The sequence below is a fragment of the Orbicella faveolata genome, unplaced genomic scaffold (assembly GCF_042242905.1).
Source record: "Orbicella faveolata isolate gen_17 unplaced genomic scaffold, um_ofav_v1 contig_26, whole genome shotgun sequence".
Lineage (NCBI taxonomy): Eukaryota > Metazoa > Cnidaria > Anthozoa > Scleractinia > Merulinidae > Orbicella > Orbicella faveolata.
The window spans coordinates 20225856-20242498 of record NW_028301554.1 but is presented as its reverse complement, the minus strand read 5'-3'; the positions used below and the strand labels follow the sequence as shown (position 1 = coordinate 20242498).

The 16643-nt window shown below is 38.2% G+C and overlaps 1 protein-coding gene across 2 annotated transcripts in view; it reads right to left on the bottom strand.

Annotated features, from left to right (window-relative positions):
- LOC110066769 (adhesion G protein-coupled receptor V1-like) overlaps positions 1 to 14549 on the bottom strand; it is a 76642-nt gene extending 62093 nt beyond the window's left edge. For both annotated transcript variants that reach the window (XM_020774012.2, XM_020774013.2), the window contains exons 1-10: positions 14431 to 14549; positions 11207 to 11376; positions 9765 to 10004; positions 9296 to 9400; positions 8212 to 8325; positions 6471 to 7343; positions 3961 to 4225; positions 3135 to 3428; positions 2458 to 2576; positions 74 to 157 (exon numbers count right to left, since the gene is read on the bottom strand). In XM_020774012.2, coding sequence (XP_020629671.2) covers positions 74 to 157; positions 2458 to 2576; positions 3135 to 3428; positions 3961 to 4225; positions 6471 to 7343; positions 8212 to 8325; positions 9296 to 9400; positions 9765 to 10004; positions 11207 to 11374 — 2262 coding nt within the window. In that variant the 5' untranslated portion in view covers positions 11375 to 11376; positions 14431 to 14549. The remainder of the gene's footprint in view (positions 1 to 73; positions 158 to 2457; positions 2577 to 3134; positions 3429 to 3960; positions 4226 to 6470; positions 7344 to 8211; positions 8326 to 9295; positions 9401 to 9764; positions 10005 to 11206; positions 11377 to 14430) is intronic.
- Positions 14550 to 16643: the final 2094 nt, after the last annotated feature.

Genomic DNA, 16643 nt, shown 5'->3' with positions numbered 1-16643 from the left:
TTCCTGACCGTTGGCAACTCTGATTAAGCATTCTTGAGAACCCAAGGCCAAATTTACATTTCTTAAAACTCACCTGTATAGAAATTGCTGTGTCACTTTTGAATTGAAATGTTCCTCCAGGATTATCACTCTCTTCAATAGTCACCTGTGCACTGCTCTATGAACAAAAAAGCAATAATTGATGTGTGATGTAATCAGTAATGAAGACAGTATACATCAGTCTGTTTAGTTTGTTTATACACAATCCAGTTGATACAAATAACTTAATGGCTGCAATCAAAAAATGATTCGCTTTCCAGGCTTGTAAAAATAGATGTGGTTAGTACATTTATACACATTTATATGTACCTACATGTACAGTCACTACATCAGCAACAAGAAATTTATGAAGAAAATCGGGTTAATAAGAAAGTGAGACTGGGGGACATTAGACCTTGGAGGGGCCCTCAGAGGGGAATACTCATCAAGTGATACAATGGGTAGCTAAAGCAACTTGGAATGAAATTTTCACCAGTACTTTACAGTTGTCTGAGTTCAGTGAGAGGAAGGCTTCTTTTGTTCTATGAAGAGGCAGAGGGCCGACTTCAGAGACAACTTAAACTGAGATTCAATTAGTCCTGACCAGCAAATTTATTTGACTTTCCATAGGAGGAAGGCAAATTCCTAAAGATAAACATAAGACGAATTAATACAAATTACCAACCGAAGACGGCAGAAAACTAAGAGGAAAATACAAAACAGACTATAAACTAAACCGCTTACCAAAATGTGACCGTGAACGGGAAAACGTACCTTAACGCTTATCTGTTAGACGGGCAAAAGCGTTAAGCATCCGTTAGTCATCCGTTAGAACGTTTCTTAAAAACGTTAGAGGCGTTAGCCCAACCGTTAGACGTTAGCATCAGGCCGTTTGCACGGAGAGTGCAACCGTTAGCAAGAGACATGTATCCGTTAGCCGTTAGCATCAGACCGTTAGACGGGCCAGCATAACCGTTAGCAAAAACTCTGTATCCGTTAGCACGGCTAGAGAAGCCGTTAGGATCCGTTAGAATAAACTAGCATCCATTAAACGGGTAACGATTCCGTTAGAATGGCATGACATGCATTGAAGTAGAATGTGGTAGCCTAACATAGTGTGAAACGAGAGCAGCTCTTGGCTTCCATTTAGTTCAAAACAATCAGGAGAGATAACTATCTTTCGACGAGAAGTTTGGCGATTATTATTTTTTGATGCCCTGATTGATAAATACAACTCGAATGAAATTCAATAAAGCCTTCATGCTATAATTGTTATACACGATCCAAAACAAAACACGTTTGCCGCTTCCACAAACAGCCGGACGACATGTAAAATCCTAACTACGATCATCATTATATGAACTGTTTTATTTATTCGGCAAAGTCTGGTTGTTTCAAGAGCTTGTAATTTGTTACTGTAATTTGTGAACAAACGAAAGTTAAAAATACTTAACAAATGCCATAAACGGACGAAACAAACACGGAGAAAACTCGACCAAAATGGCCATGCGATGGATAAAGATGTTCTACGAAGTAAACACTGATCACGTGTCAATTCACAAAGTGCGCGGGTTCAAAAATTTGCATAAAGTTGTTTACATATTCTAAGATGTGAGAAACGGCTACGCTATTCGCTCGTTAGAAGTCCTTAGATGTAAACCGTTAGACAACCGTTAAACATCCTAAGATGTAAACCGTTAGACAACCATTAAACCTCTTTAGATGGAGACCATTAGACAACCGTTAAACGGCTCCAGTCATCCATTAGAACAAATTGCGCAACCGTTAGAACGGTTTCTTCATCCGTTAGGCATACTTAGTTAGCCGTTGGAACGTTAGGAGAGAGCGTTAGAACGCTTTGATCATCCGTTAGGCACACTTAGATAACCGTTAGACCGTTAGGACAAAACGTTAGAATGCTGTGAAGACCGTTAACTATCCGTTAGCTATCCGTCCATTAGCGCCCGTTTAACGGATAAGCGTTAAGGTACGTTTTCCCGTTCACGGTCACAAATGCTGGTAGCGGGGTTCTGAGAACCAAGAAGTTAGAAGTGTACCGGACGATAAACTAGCACTAAATGAACATGAAGGGATAACCCAAATATATACGCAACGAGATTTGCGTATGACGCGAGAAAAAAAGCATGCAGAATGGGAAAAAATACATTAACATACGGAACAAAAAAGGACACAAAGAAAACACGAAATATGGAAAACACAAAATAGCCGCAACATTTTATATTTTAATAATATTTGTTCATCACACATACTCCTGTGTGCATGTGGTCTGCTTTCCAATTTGAATATTGGGTCTCTAGAATTTGTCATTAGAATCTGACAGATTCTTAAGGCCACAGGTTTAGGGTTACGACTTAAAGCAAGAATCAGCTTATAGTAAAATAAATATGGTAATACAAGCCAGAATATAGATAGACTTACAGCTCCAATTTGAAGTCTGTCTAGGTCCGACACATTGACAAGGTTGACAGTGAAGACTTCAGCAACTTCAGGAGTATTATCTGGTTTTATTTCAATGGTAATGTTTACCTCATCATGACCTTCAAGATAAAATAAATTCATTAACATAGCACATACATGTACATGTATAACACATGAATCATGTTTACTGTGGGTAGTGTCAGCCCACACTATCAACTGACATATTGACTGACACTCTGTCAATACGTCAGCTGAGTATCAGTGAACACTCGGTCAATACACAGCCGATGTATTAGCTGAAAGTACAGCTGTAGGTCAAGTGTCAGTTGAGTATCAATCAACTGTCGGCCATATATTAGCCATGTATTGGCCAATTGTTGACCGATACACTGCCAATGTTCAGCTGACCTATCGATCAAGTGTTGGTTGATATGTTGGTTGACAGGGTCGGCCGACACCACTTACAGTGAACATGATCCAAACACATTACAGATGGACCTAAATTGCCAGTCAATAATGAAATTATAATAATTATTGTTTTTAAAGCAGCCAATTCAAGTGTTGGTAAACCTTTAAGCCTAACAGTATGGTAGGGGGTTCTAACTCAGGAGAAAAGGGGCAGGAAGGCTTGGTTTGGAAATACCAACTTGGCTTTCAATAACTGCCAGCATAAATACCTTCTTCAAACACAACTTCCCCTCTCTGTGGACCAGTGTCATTGGCATAAAATGTGGCGCTATCACTTGTGATGTTCCAGTGTACAACGACCCTGTCTGCAGTTCCTGTCCGTCTCACCGGCAGCTGCATAAACAAAGAAGAAGGACCAACTGGCTCCTGAACAGAAACAGACTGGTGTGCTGTGGAAAATCCAATTTCCCCATTGGCATCCTGGGCTGTTACGTTTAGGAATGCAATAGATCTATTTCCAATCTTTGGTGATGAGGGTGTCACTGAGTTTACTAAACCAGATGCTATTGAAAAAAATTGTATTGTTACCATCAATAAAATTTGTGATACCTGGTAAATGTAGATCATAATATTCTACCAACTGTATTGTAACTTCAAGACTAAACCCCAAGCAAAATTCAAAAAGTGTGAGGGCTTACACTGTATGTACTGTACAAGCATGTATTGCATGTTTTCCAGATCCCTCCTCTCTTTAAATAGATATACAATGTACACATGTATGTGTATTGATGCAAAGAATGCCAGAAATCTGATTTAGAGAAAATGTTTTCAAATCTGATTCCTTTAGAGACATTTTAGAAGTCAGTATGTACATTAGTGTCTTATTTAAAAATTTGATTATGAGCTCAAGATTTCTGGCATGAAGGCCATATCAACTATGTAGAAATCAAATGCAAAAAACCTATAAATATTATCTCTAAGTTAGTAGAATTCAAGCTAAAATTTACTTCAAATAATGGTGAGAATTTGTGGGTTGACATCAGGGGTTAAAATGATGAAGGCTTGCAAGTAAAAGCACACTATAGAGTCATGTACCTCCTCCCTGTAAACTGACAGCAGTCAGTTCAGCCTTAAAAGAAGCCCCAAGTTTGATGAATCCATCATCTGCAACCTCCACTGCCATAGAAATGCTACTTGAGCCAGCAGCTATTGAGACTGCGGGTGGATAAGTAAGACCAACTTCATTTGAAGGGCTATGGGTGCCAGGCAGGATGTAGACAACAGTAAGGTTAACTGTAACATCACCAACCAATCCACCCATCCTTGTGATGTTCAGGTGTAGTTTACGGGGAGCACTATCCTGTTTAGTGTAAGGAAAGAGAGGATTGAGCTTGAGCATAAACTGTACACTGCATAACAATCACTCAAAACCAATCTTACATGTATATCACTAGTTTAAGGGAAGGGGAAGGGTAAATAGAAGATGTGTTTTTCTTCTGTTTAATTCACTATTTAGTGATGCCAATTAGAAATTTCTATTCACTAATAAACTATTAATTTTTCTCGCACAAGCATGTACCTTCATCTACATTGTACACAGTATATTAATTGTTGAAAGACCATGATTGTTCAGTTACAAATTAAACACTATCCTAAGACAAAGCTTCACCTTGCATTTGTCTCCTTTCCCCCCAAATCAGTGTTTTTACTTTGATAAGTAACATGTGTATTGCCAATCAAATTTTGTTGCTCATTATATTAAGCATTAAACAACTGAACATTTAAAAGTCATTATTAATACTTCAAACCTTGACCAAATCAATAAAGCTGTACAGTCAAACCTACTGTAAGCAAACACCCTTGGAACTACAACTAGTGAGACAATCTCAGATAGTGCAGAGCACAATTGATAGTTCTGGCACGGTAGTCCCATAAGTACTCACCCCTGCTCAGTTCACTTCAGGTTTGTGTCTACCTTGGTAGTCTGCTAGGGCTTTTCCCCTTAGCAGTGTGTATGTTTCAAGGTTGTATTTTCATTCAAGGTCCAAAAACTACATACAAATTACTACTGGTGTTTTATGTTGATTTTCGTTCATTTTAAATTCAATAATATGTTGAAGCAGCAAACATGACAATTTAACTCTTCATGCCAACTCTGTAACTTGATACTTTTTGTTTTCCTCGCACAGGCATGTAACCTGAAACCCTTGTTTTCTCCAAAACACACGGAAGATGTGCTTGTTTTTCGGAGATAAATGAAACAAAAGTTAAATATCTGATGTAGTGATGAAGAAACGGAACAGAAACGATGTTCTACTAAAAATGCAAATTTTCCTATCACCAATGAACAAGAAATAATTTAATTATCAGATAGTCACAAAATACCACTTTCTTTTTCTGTTGCCACCTTTGTTGTTAATAAAACAATTCAAAATTAACACACAACAATATTGATGGCTGAGAAGTGTTTCAACGAAAAGTATTAAAGATAAACAGCGCTACTTGGCCGATATGAACAAGTCTCCTTAAAGACTGATTAAATTAATTTGCCCTTTCATTAGGTGCCACAGAGTCTGCATCAATATTTGAGCACTTTCCTGGTTTCCTTTGTCACAAATTTACAATTTGCGGAGTATTAAAGCCACTAACTTGGGAACTTTCTGGTCTGTCTTACAGACACAATTAAGGTAAGAAATAAACAAGTTGCTAAGGAGAAGCAACACATTTGAACCCTGACAAACACACTATTGTAGATTGAAAACAGCAGATGACATTTGTTGACCCGACCTGTGTGTAATTCTAAAAGTTACGCAGCCACAGTAACGTTTCTCTTTTGCAATAAAAAGGGACAATTGGCGCTACCTGAAAAATAACTGCCGGCCTTGGTCACATGACATGACATATAAAATACCACGTGGAAAGAAGTGAATAACACTAACGATGCTAGAACGCATGTGTCTTACATGTTGAGTTCTACCATAAGGAAAACCACTCAACATTTGTATGTGATTTCGTATGCAAAGTATTCTCCATCTACTATAGAAGCCACGAACGCTAACTAATCTACGCATGTGTTTAGAGCAAATTAGTTTTGTTCTAAAGAGAATGGTACCACAAGGAGAGCAAGGGGTTACCTGAAACAAATATATAGCTTTGCGATGTTCCTATCCAAGTGACGGCAATAGAACATGTTTTACGTAGAGTACACATGTACCTTTCCCACCCCACCCACACCACTTCCTTGCCTCTAGAATAATTTATTAATTGAAGTTAATTAATTAAACAAACATTAAAGTTTACACCTTAGCACCATAATGCCTTAGCACCATCGTGCCTTAGTGCTATAGTGCCATAGCCCTATAGCACCTTAGCGCCGTCACGCCTTAGTGCCTTAGCAGCAGGCTGCCCCCAAAACCATCCCAATAGTACACTCTGCACTAAAAAGTGATAACTTGGGAAAGGAGTCTGGAACAGCATTTGGGCATAGCTGGGTCCATGAATAAGCATCCACTCAAAAGAAATGTCCACCTACATGTACATGTAGGTACATGTACAATGTAGTCTCTAAGCAGACTTGAAACTCTAGTACCTTTACACATACTTACCATGTTTATTCTCTGCTCACTGTCTGCTGCAAATTCAAAGACTCCATAAACATTGTCACTATCACGAACAAAGAAATTAGCCCTTTGCGCTGACAGAGTGTTATCAAGCCTTGCACCTCCTGTAACATTATAAAGCTGTATAGTATACTCTTTACTCTCTTCTGGGATAGAGTCTGGGCGGACAGTGACTTGGAATGACAAAAGATTGTCTCCAGGGGAGAACCTTAACTCTCCAGATGTTGTCTCAAAAACAGAGCTTGCATCACTGCTGAGGATTTTCCAAGAAACTGCAACATCACCGAAAGTACCAGCACTGCGATTCACATTAAATGTACCAGTCCTTACACCAGTATCTTCATCTAAAATGCCCGGATATTGACCAAATGCGATGATTCCATGCTGATCATCATTTGGCGAGAGAACCACAGTAGCCATACCAGGTGGCTTAATGTAAGCATTTTGACTTGCATTTACCAAATGAACTGTAAAATTCTCCGCTTGTTCTGGTACTTTGTCATTAATCAATCGAACAGTGATCATCTTTTTTGTTTCACCAGCTTGAAAAGTTAATGTGCCCTTATCATCATGATAATCCTCTCCTGCAATGGCAGAACCTGCAGCAAGAAACCAGTCTACAGTTGTGATCTCATTGACAGGCCCAATTTCAGTGACACCATCAGTGCCAAGTCCCCTGGAAACTTCAACCTCAACAGAGGTTTGATTCTCAGGAACTGTAAGGTCATCAAGTGGAAACTCTAGCGGAGCATCATTGGCAGGTATTTTGACAATAATTTGCTTTGCACTTGGCTCCACTGTAGCTCCTCCACTTGCAGATTCCAGAGTCAAAGTGAATGATTCTTCATTTTCTGCTACCTACATGCACAAACACAAAGGTGCAGCGTGAATTGAAGTTACTGACATCAAAATCTAATTAATCATTCAAATCATTCTTTAGACACTTCACTGCAGAGCTTTAAACATAAAAATTTAGAAAACATCAAAATGAAGCATTATAATATTATTTATTATGTTTGTACAATTTATTGTACACTGAATGAAGTGGTAAAGTAATACAATTTGTATGAATACACTGCAATCTTACTTCTGAAATCTGTGACCTGCAAGGTCTGTGTACCTGCAAGGAAGTCTACAGTAACAGCATTTTTGGAACACTTTTGGGCGTGGATAGTAGGTGCATTTATGGTGATGGTCATGATATAACCTGTGATATCAACTGTGATTGGGTTTATTCACCCAGTATTTGGACTCTCATTATGAGTCTCATTATGTCTGTATGTGACTTTGAGTTACAGTTATGTAATGTATTGGTTACATGCAGATCAAGTTTGGCTGTGAAGCTGTAAGGAGTTTGCATGTACTGTACAATATGTGTACAACACCTCTTCTGCACACAGTGAGGGTTCAAAACTTTTGCTTATTTCTATTTAAATACTTCATCAGAAGGTGTTATATTTTAATTAATTAGTAAGTTCACTTCTCAGCAGACATAGTACATGACCTGTTAAATAGCTCTGCCATGTTTACACTGCCTTATTACCAGTGTGTAAGGGAAAAATGGAAATTAGCCACCAAAAACTAGGGGGTGTCAGGAGAGATGTCTTCATTCCCTTTATGCTCTTGCCCCCAAAAAAATCTATGGGCAGAGGCAGGTAACTACATGTACATGTCCATTTGGTTGTATGTGTTTCAGTCAACATAAAAAGTATCAAACTCTACTTACATTATCTGGCTTCACCTCAATGGCAAGATTTGCCATGTTCTGTCCATCTGAGAAGGCAACCACCCCACTGTTACTGATGAAGTCATCTAATCCATTGTTTGGTCCACTTGCAACCTATCAAACCATGATTATTGTCTGATTAGATACAGACATTTTATTTTCTGTTTTGAATTCACATAAAATCTGTACCTGTTATATGTTATTAATATTAAACAATCCTGTAAATTATACAGTACATTCATTTTGGTACCAAAAATAAAATCATACACTGTACTGTAAATTACTTATAAAATAACTGAGCTACTACGTGCACTCTCATTGGTCGATAGGTGTGCTAGGATGAGAGTATGTACACAATGTTGTGACGTCTTAGATTCGCGTGTATTCTCCCAACCCTCCTCACATTTAGATGAGGCTATCTAAACACGGAAAAAGTGCTCTATTGCATAAATTTACCAAATTAGATTACGAGCTCGAGATTTCTATCGTGTGATGATGAGGGTGCAGCCTCAGTCAACTATCACATATAGAAATCAAGAGCAAAATTAATAATCCAATGGTCTTAGTTAGCATAAATCTACCAGAACTTCTATTAAGTCCTCTTCACAGATACTTTGAAAACACAAAGAAGTGTCCGCCAGTTTGTAAGCATATCTAAAGTCGGATAACACTATTATCAAGGAAAATCGTTAAGTAAAATATGTATGTAGATAAGAATTGACAATATCTGTTTTCTTAATAATTCACTATGGTATCACTGTTAACTTCTGTAAACCAAACTTTATTCATTCTTCTGTAACTAAATCAATGAAAAAAAAATTGTAATCTTTGTTATTGTGGAAATAAATAAATAAAGGCAAAAAAACAAACAAAAAACAACAACAACAAAAAAGTTTGTAAGCAAGTGTACACTGCAAGGATCTACTAGGCTACTCACTATCTACAACAGAAGAGATATTGAGTAACGTAGCCAATAATAAAAGGGCATTCGTAATAGAATGCTAGTAGATTTATACAAATGTACTATAAATTATAGAAAACTTTGAAAAATGTACCAGTGCAGGATCATAAAAAATGTACTTACCTTCCAAGATACTTGCACCATACCAATCAGGCCAGCCTTACGAGTAAGCTTGATGTTTCTTGCATTAGCTTGACCTGTAAGTTCATCCACCACAAGTGGTCCAGTCTACAACGAAGGGAGATGAAATGGCTTTACAATCGTCTTTTATCGTAGACTTTGTATGTAAACATATTGATATAAATACATTGCATGTACACGTAATAGTGCTAATGTATTTTTATTTATGGAAAATAAGAATCAAAAACCGTTTGAAACTTTGAGAAACTAAATGATTTGTATGTTAGATGCCAAAGCTTAAGATTCGACATCATTTTTTCCACAAACTTTTCCAAAGCATTGAACCTGCTGTCACAATTTACATTGAAACATCAATGGTAGGTATATTTGGACTCCAATATACAAGATGTTACATGTACATGTGTATGACAAGCTTCTGCAACTTAGAACCTATTCACAGTTTTCAACATACCTCGTTAAAACCAATGATACCAAATGCGTCATCATTGGCTAGTATTGTTAGATATGCCACTGAGGGTGATACCACAATTCCAGATCCTGTCACAATCAGTTCTATAGCAAATGTTTCATTGGCTTCCGGGATTTCGTCATCTGTTATGGTAAATTTACACTCCCCAGAGGTGTCATTTGCTTGGAATTGTATGTTTTGTGAAGTGCCAATCACATCTGCATCTTGAGCAGAGGCATTCATCTAAAACAGCAAAACCAGATTCAATAAAATGATCAACCAGGGCTGTCATTAAGTTTTGATTCATCTGTAGCCCGTTATAAACTTCTTACTTTATGAGTAAATAAATGTTGTATGAGCAACTACAGACAAGTTAACTTGTAACATCAATGGCTGAACAAGAATACTCAGCCATAACAGGTGTTATGGGCTATAGCCCTTAATGACAGCCCTGATCAACCACGCAAAATAACTTCTAAAACACTTGAGACAGTATCAGGATTTAAACATTTACAAGGAAGTTACACCAAGGCCTAAATGACATTCAAGTTTATGACAAATTTCTGTGCATGATTAAGCAGCCACCTTTTATAACTAACCACCTCTCATTATGTACGTGTCTTAAGTGACAGCATGTAAAAATTACAGTGCATCTTCAAGTACTACAAAAAATTTAAGTCTGCCCCAAGCCATACAACTGCACAGTATATGTCTCACATGGCAAGACATTACATGTATCCTGATTTTGGCAGCAGGAAGTGACTACAGGAGCATTTCTACATGTATACTTGCCCTCTGGTCTGGATGGGATGCTAGTCCATCACAGTCCAACCCAGTGACTCAGACCAGGGCTCAAACTACATGTAGGTAGGTAAAGTTTGCATACAAGCCAAGTGGCCCGCCAGGCCAGAGCTCAACCCGGTTTCTGTAAAAAGACATGGCCAGGAGTATAAATTTCTACTCCCCCCGGTACCCGGTACCCATTTATACACCTGGGTGGAGAGAGGCACTGTGAGAGTAAGGTGTCTTGCCAAGAACATGATACAGTGTCCCTGGCCAGGGTTCAAACCCGGACCGCTCGATCCGAAGACAAGTGCACTAACCATGGCACCACTGCGCCTCCCTCTCAAAGTAGCACCACCTAATGTGAGGTCTAGTGAGCTGATTATTAGGCCACTGCATCTCCCACACATAACCTTATAGTACATGTACCAGCTGTACTATAAGTTGACCACCAAAGTGACCACCTTCTCGCAAGGTAGTCGCTATCTCAAGGTGTTTATTATTTCACTAAGATGTCCACGCCCCATTACACTCAAGACTCATCTCCTTTCTCTTGAGTGCAATGGAAGTACATTTTAATGAATATTTTAATGATACAACAAGGGAAATCCTCTTATGATTGACTGCTTTTGCCGTTGAGTAAATTAATGGGTGACACCAACCTTGCAAGTAACATCCACAGTGCCTGTTGTTGCCCCTGTCCGGGAAATGCCAAAAACTGCTTGGGTAAATGGTGCTTCTTCTACTTGAATATGCGTGTTTGTAAACCTAAAATTCCCATCACCAGCAGCGCTTGCCAGCAGCACTAACAGTGCTAAGGGATAGTACATTTCTGGAAAAAAATATAAAACACTACTTTGGATATCTACTTCAATTATTGCAGTACTTTGTAGTTAGCAATGATACAGATTCAACCCAATATATGGTACAAATAAAATGTAATTTTATGTTAGTTTGAAATAGAGCGATTTTCACTTGCACATCAAAAAGTATTGGGTACATTACATGCATTTAGACTACAAATGGTCCCTCTTTCGCTCAGTCCGTCATGCATGACGTGAAAGAAAACCGTGAGAAAAAAATGGCCATGCAAAATCATGGAGGCGAGGAGCGCGCGAAAGGAGGGACTACTGCCTAAGCCAAAGAGTTTGACCTTTCATGGCCGAGTGATTTTTCGGTGTAGGATTTCTCATCTTGACGTCCTCTTATTATCGCCTGTTGTCAATAACCTTGGGAGATCTGAATAAAATTGCTCTACTCTACTCTTCAAGTAGCAAGGCAAAACTTCTGCCATGAGAAGTATATCTTTGTTCAGTGTTCGTTCAGCAAAACTGCCAAAGAAGTTTTAAAAAGAAGATGGCAAATGAGGCATCTTGTAACGATTTTCACTGCGCCTGTAGGTGTAAATCTACAAGTTATTGCAAAAATTTCAAATGCAGAGTTTCAACAGGGAATTTACATTATGTATTTGACATGGGAGATCCTGCCGTGAAATGTTTGCCGATATCAGCGGAAAGTTTCAGGTGAATGTCCAGTTTCAAGTGAAAGTCCAGTTCAATCTTTCAAATGGACGGTAGAAAGGCCAAGCTCGGTGAATTCACATTCGCTGACTTGGACAATGCTGTTGAGTGGCAAAATCACTAACACGCTTGCAGTCAGGTTGGAGGGGGAAAGCTTTGCCAAACAAAACACTGGATAAATTTAAGTCTTTCCAAAGGCTATTGGCAGATCTGCAAGAACATCCCGGCTTGCAAAGCGTGATTCCAACGCTTCGATTTGCTCTGGTTCCAAAACATTCCCGCAAGACGTCACACGTATCTTGAATGTTGACAACACATTGTCAACGCTCCTAGCATAAGCCAATCATATTTTTGCGTTGCAAGAGCAACACATAACTCAAACTCCCTGGCTTAGGTGGTAGTCCCCCCTTTGGCACGCTCCTCACTCCCAGGATTTCGCGTGACCATTTTTTTCTCGCAGTTTTCTTTTTCATCATGCACGACAGACTAAGCCAAAGGGGGACTACTGATAGATTATGCATTACTACACCACACGATTGGGTTAAAAAAACTTGCCCAATATTTCCATCAATCATTAGGGACACATTTTCCCATGCTTCACGTCAGCTACATGTATTTACTTTAGGTTTTTATTGGATAGTCTGTGTCCTTCGTCATTGGCTAGAGTGATAACACATACAATGGTTTTGGTTTTACAACACTCATTTGAAATCTACTACTTGTATACTATATTAATTAATTTGTACATTAGAGTGGATACACATGACTGTAGTTAAAACTTAGTAATGTTTAGTATTGTAGATATAGAGGTATCACAATTTCTCAAACCCTCATTTTTTCAAACCTCCTGATACATGTAACTTGAACCAAAAGTAGTTTCCCTCTCCTCCGTCGAACACTGTAATTTTACCTCTGATTTCTCAAACTATCCGATATTTCAAACCAATTTTTGTCCCCCTGGGAATTGAAAAACTCGGGATTCTACTGTACATGTATACCTGTTAAGTATAACTCAGACAATAATTATTAGAAAATTGTTTTTCGTCACATTTTTCCCATAATTCATGCTTCTCCAATGAAAATTTTCCTGCACATATGTGTACAAGTTGTAAAAACTATGACAACTTCTCTCACACTTCTTTAAAGTTGATTACCTTAGTTTATTATGTGAATATAAGCTACACCACATTGCTCAGTTAGAAAATTCTTGGAGAGTGACATCACACTTGTATGAATTTAATAATTCAAACCAGCCAATTGGACACAACTGTCATTCTAACCTTCTAACCTCCTTCCTTAGTTACAATTATTCTAAAACCACAACAAGATTGCAACAAATTGAAAAATACGCATTTCGTACATGTACGATCAAATTAAACTGGAGCGTAAACCTAAAAAGTTGATTTCTTAAACCTAATGAGGTGGCAACAACGGAGAAGTTTTCATAACGAAAACACAGTACATAACACTTTTTCCCCACAAACTCAGCTAGTGTAGCTTGAACATTGCAAACACACACAAACATTGTTTTCGATGTTATTGTTCAACGAAGTGGTATATAAATGCACAGAGAAACTGTTCAAGCAACCTGAATTTGCAAAATCAAAACATAAAACAAGGACGGTTTATAAATATTAATCGATTCACAAGTGACAACCGAATATTATCGTCTCTAAAATTTCTCGATCTTGCATGTAAGCTTAATCAATATCATGGAATTGTTGAATCGCCTCAAAATTCAAGACATAAAAAGCAAAACTACACTATGCACATTTTCACTAAACCGGCTTTTTATAAGCTTCGTAACTCTTCAAACTGCCGAGACTCGAAGCTGGAGGTATAAATTTTGAAAAGTTTATCATGGCGTCCGTAGCTATGGACGCCATTAAAGAATTCGCTCGCAGTTAAAGCGCGCGGTTTGGAATGCATTGAAAGAAATGTTCTTGCATTTGAGACTTCACAATATTAGATATCCAACAAACAATAACTGGTGAAAACTACTTTAGAGATAGGGAATAAAGCATTATAGCAGAAAACGAAAATTAAACTCTAATAGACGTTTAAATTTGAAGACAGCTGCGACACATGCGGGTTACTATCGAGCTGTTAAATCGCGCGCAAGCAATTATCTTCCTTCGCTGCAAAATTCAACAGCAGCGACATGTACGACTGTTAGAATACACATATACTACGGAATTCTGTAAACAGTACAATTCTTATCTAAAGGTTAACGGAACAAAAGAGAGCTCTTGAAGTGTGTACGTTAAGACTGCCATGCATGATATTCATCGCTTCAAACAAACCTCTTATGTTTTCCAAGTTAAACCTTCACCGGCATAACACACTGAAAGAATGATAAATTTTACCTGTTGTATGTGCCAAAATATCGTCCAAACAGCCTGGATAAGTTTGTTTACAGCGATTTATTGCACCATTATTTCGCTGACTTCTGAGGAACGATGCGGTCGGCACGACTGAGCTATGCCAGCGTGAACCATGACGTCATGGCACGTTCTCTCACGGTGACTGGTTCCTCTCTGTTCAAGGCCTTAGAAGAAGTCGGTTGGGTTATAAACATAGATTTGAGGTTTTTCACAATCTAATTATAGCATTGAAGGCTTGCAGTAGAAGGCTTCCCTAACTTTGAATATATTTTTATTTGATTTTGTTTTGGTAAGTACAGAGTCACCTCTGCCTTCGACTTTACGGTAAAAGGTGACATCCACTGCTAGACTGCTGCTCCTGGCTGCGACACTCAAGAATGCAAAAGTACACTGTACTTAAGAATCAAAATCTCTAAAAACAAGATTTAAAATGGATTTTTTTTTTCTAAGTAGCAAAAACTTAAGTCAGTATCACTATGTTGAGAAAAGCAAAATCCATTCTTTTGCTCCTGGACGATGATCGGATTCGGGCCTACTGTGGAAATTAAACATGACAACCGACGCTGTGATCTACTGAAGGACGATTGTAACTGTATGGTCCACGAAACTTACTTTCGTATCCGTGATTTCTACTTTAATTTGGAAGATGAAAGTGTTCTCTGACAAATGTAAAAGATGGAAATGAGAGCGGCAACAATTTCGTTTAGTAAAAACCAAGCTTAATTCATTTAATGATATATTTAGCGATTGGAAGAATTGGACCGCTAAATTTGCGATAACTTTAATTTTCCGAATACTGACCATGACATGTACGTGAACGAATACGAAAGTTGTAAAGCAGAGTTAAAAAACAGATCGAAATGTATAGGTGAATTGAGATTGGGGAACGAAAATCTGACGAAATTACTCTTCAGGACTAGAGGAAAAAGACCATCACGGAACTAGCAATGGAAGACGATTCAATAACAAATGAAAAACTGATAATGAATGGAATAACGGATGAAATTTCAGTCTTAAACTGAGAAATTTGTAACGCGAAATCTTGATATGTGGAGAGAGAGGGATCTTACACTGTTTGGGAAAGTTATCATCAGATAAAATGTCTAGGTTTGTCACAACTAAAATACTCAGCCTCAATTCTTTTATACATTAAAATATCCCAGAAGAATAAGAGAGATAAAATCGAAAGAGTCGAGCTGTATATCAAGACCTTGAAAGGCGGAACACGTATGATTGATATCGAAATCATGATCATAGCTCTTAAGGATCCAGCTAGCCTAGGTTTCTAGACGCCTGTCTTCAGATCTAGAAAAAATTGGAAAACAGTTCCAGATTATATCCAGAAGACATGTCATGAAAGAACAACCTGCAGCGGAGAATTTTTGACAAACTTTGATCACAACTTCCTCAAATAAGGAGAAAACTGGGAAATAAATCATCGCATAAAAATCAAATTTTGTAAGAGCGTAGTAGCTGCGTGCTATATTATTTTCTCAAAAAATAGTAATGCGATTTCCCCTAACTTCCTGGTTCCATGATTCTGCTCATGCAGAGCTGCACAAACATAAGGCGTCTAGTTTCAGTCTTTCTTCCGTCAACAAATCAGGCCGATCTCTCTGAACTTTCATGGCAGGAGAACTATTATAATCAAAGAAAAGCGTTGAGAAGTTTTTGCCAGAACACTACCGATCACGAGAAGAACAACACACTGATTACGTCTTTTATATATCAGGCACACTCGACCGAATGAGAATAACTTCAAAACGACAAAAACTGTTAAATTGATCCTGTTAAATTGTGGAGAGCTTTAACTATCTAGGAGTTATACTGTCCTCTAATTTTACTTGGTCTGAACATGTTGGACATGTAATATCTAAGGTGAACCAAAGATTAGGTCTTCTACGCATTTACTACCATTTAGTACACGCCTTCTTTACATTCTCGTCCCCGGTGCTACTCGTCTTAAAATGTCGTTTCTCCGACCACGTGACCGAAAGAAACGGAGGCTCTGGAGACGAGAATGCCTTCTTTACTACGTACTAAAGCCTCGTCCTTCCTATCTTAGAGTCCTTAGACTACGCTGATATGGTACGGAGCGACAAGGATAGTGCTGCTCTAATGAACAACCTACAGTTGCTACAAAATAAGGCTGCTAAACCTACTTTACATAGACCCTTGTATTCTTCCAGTTCTTC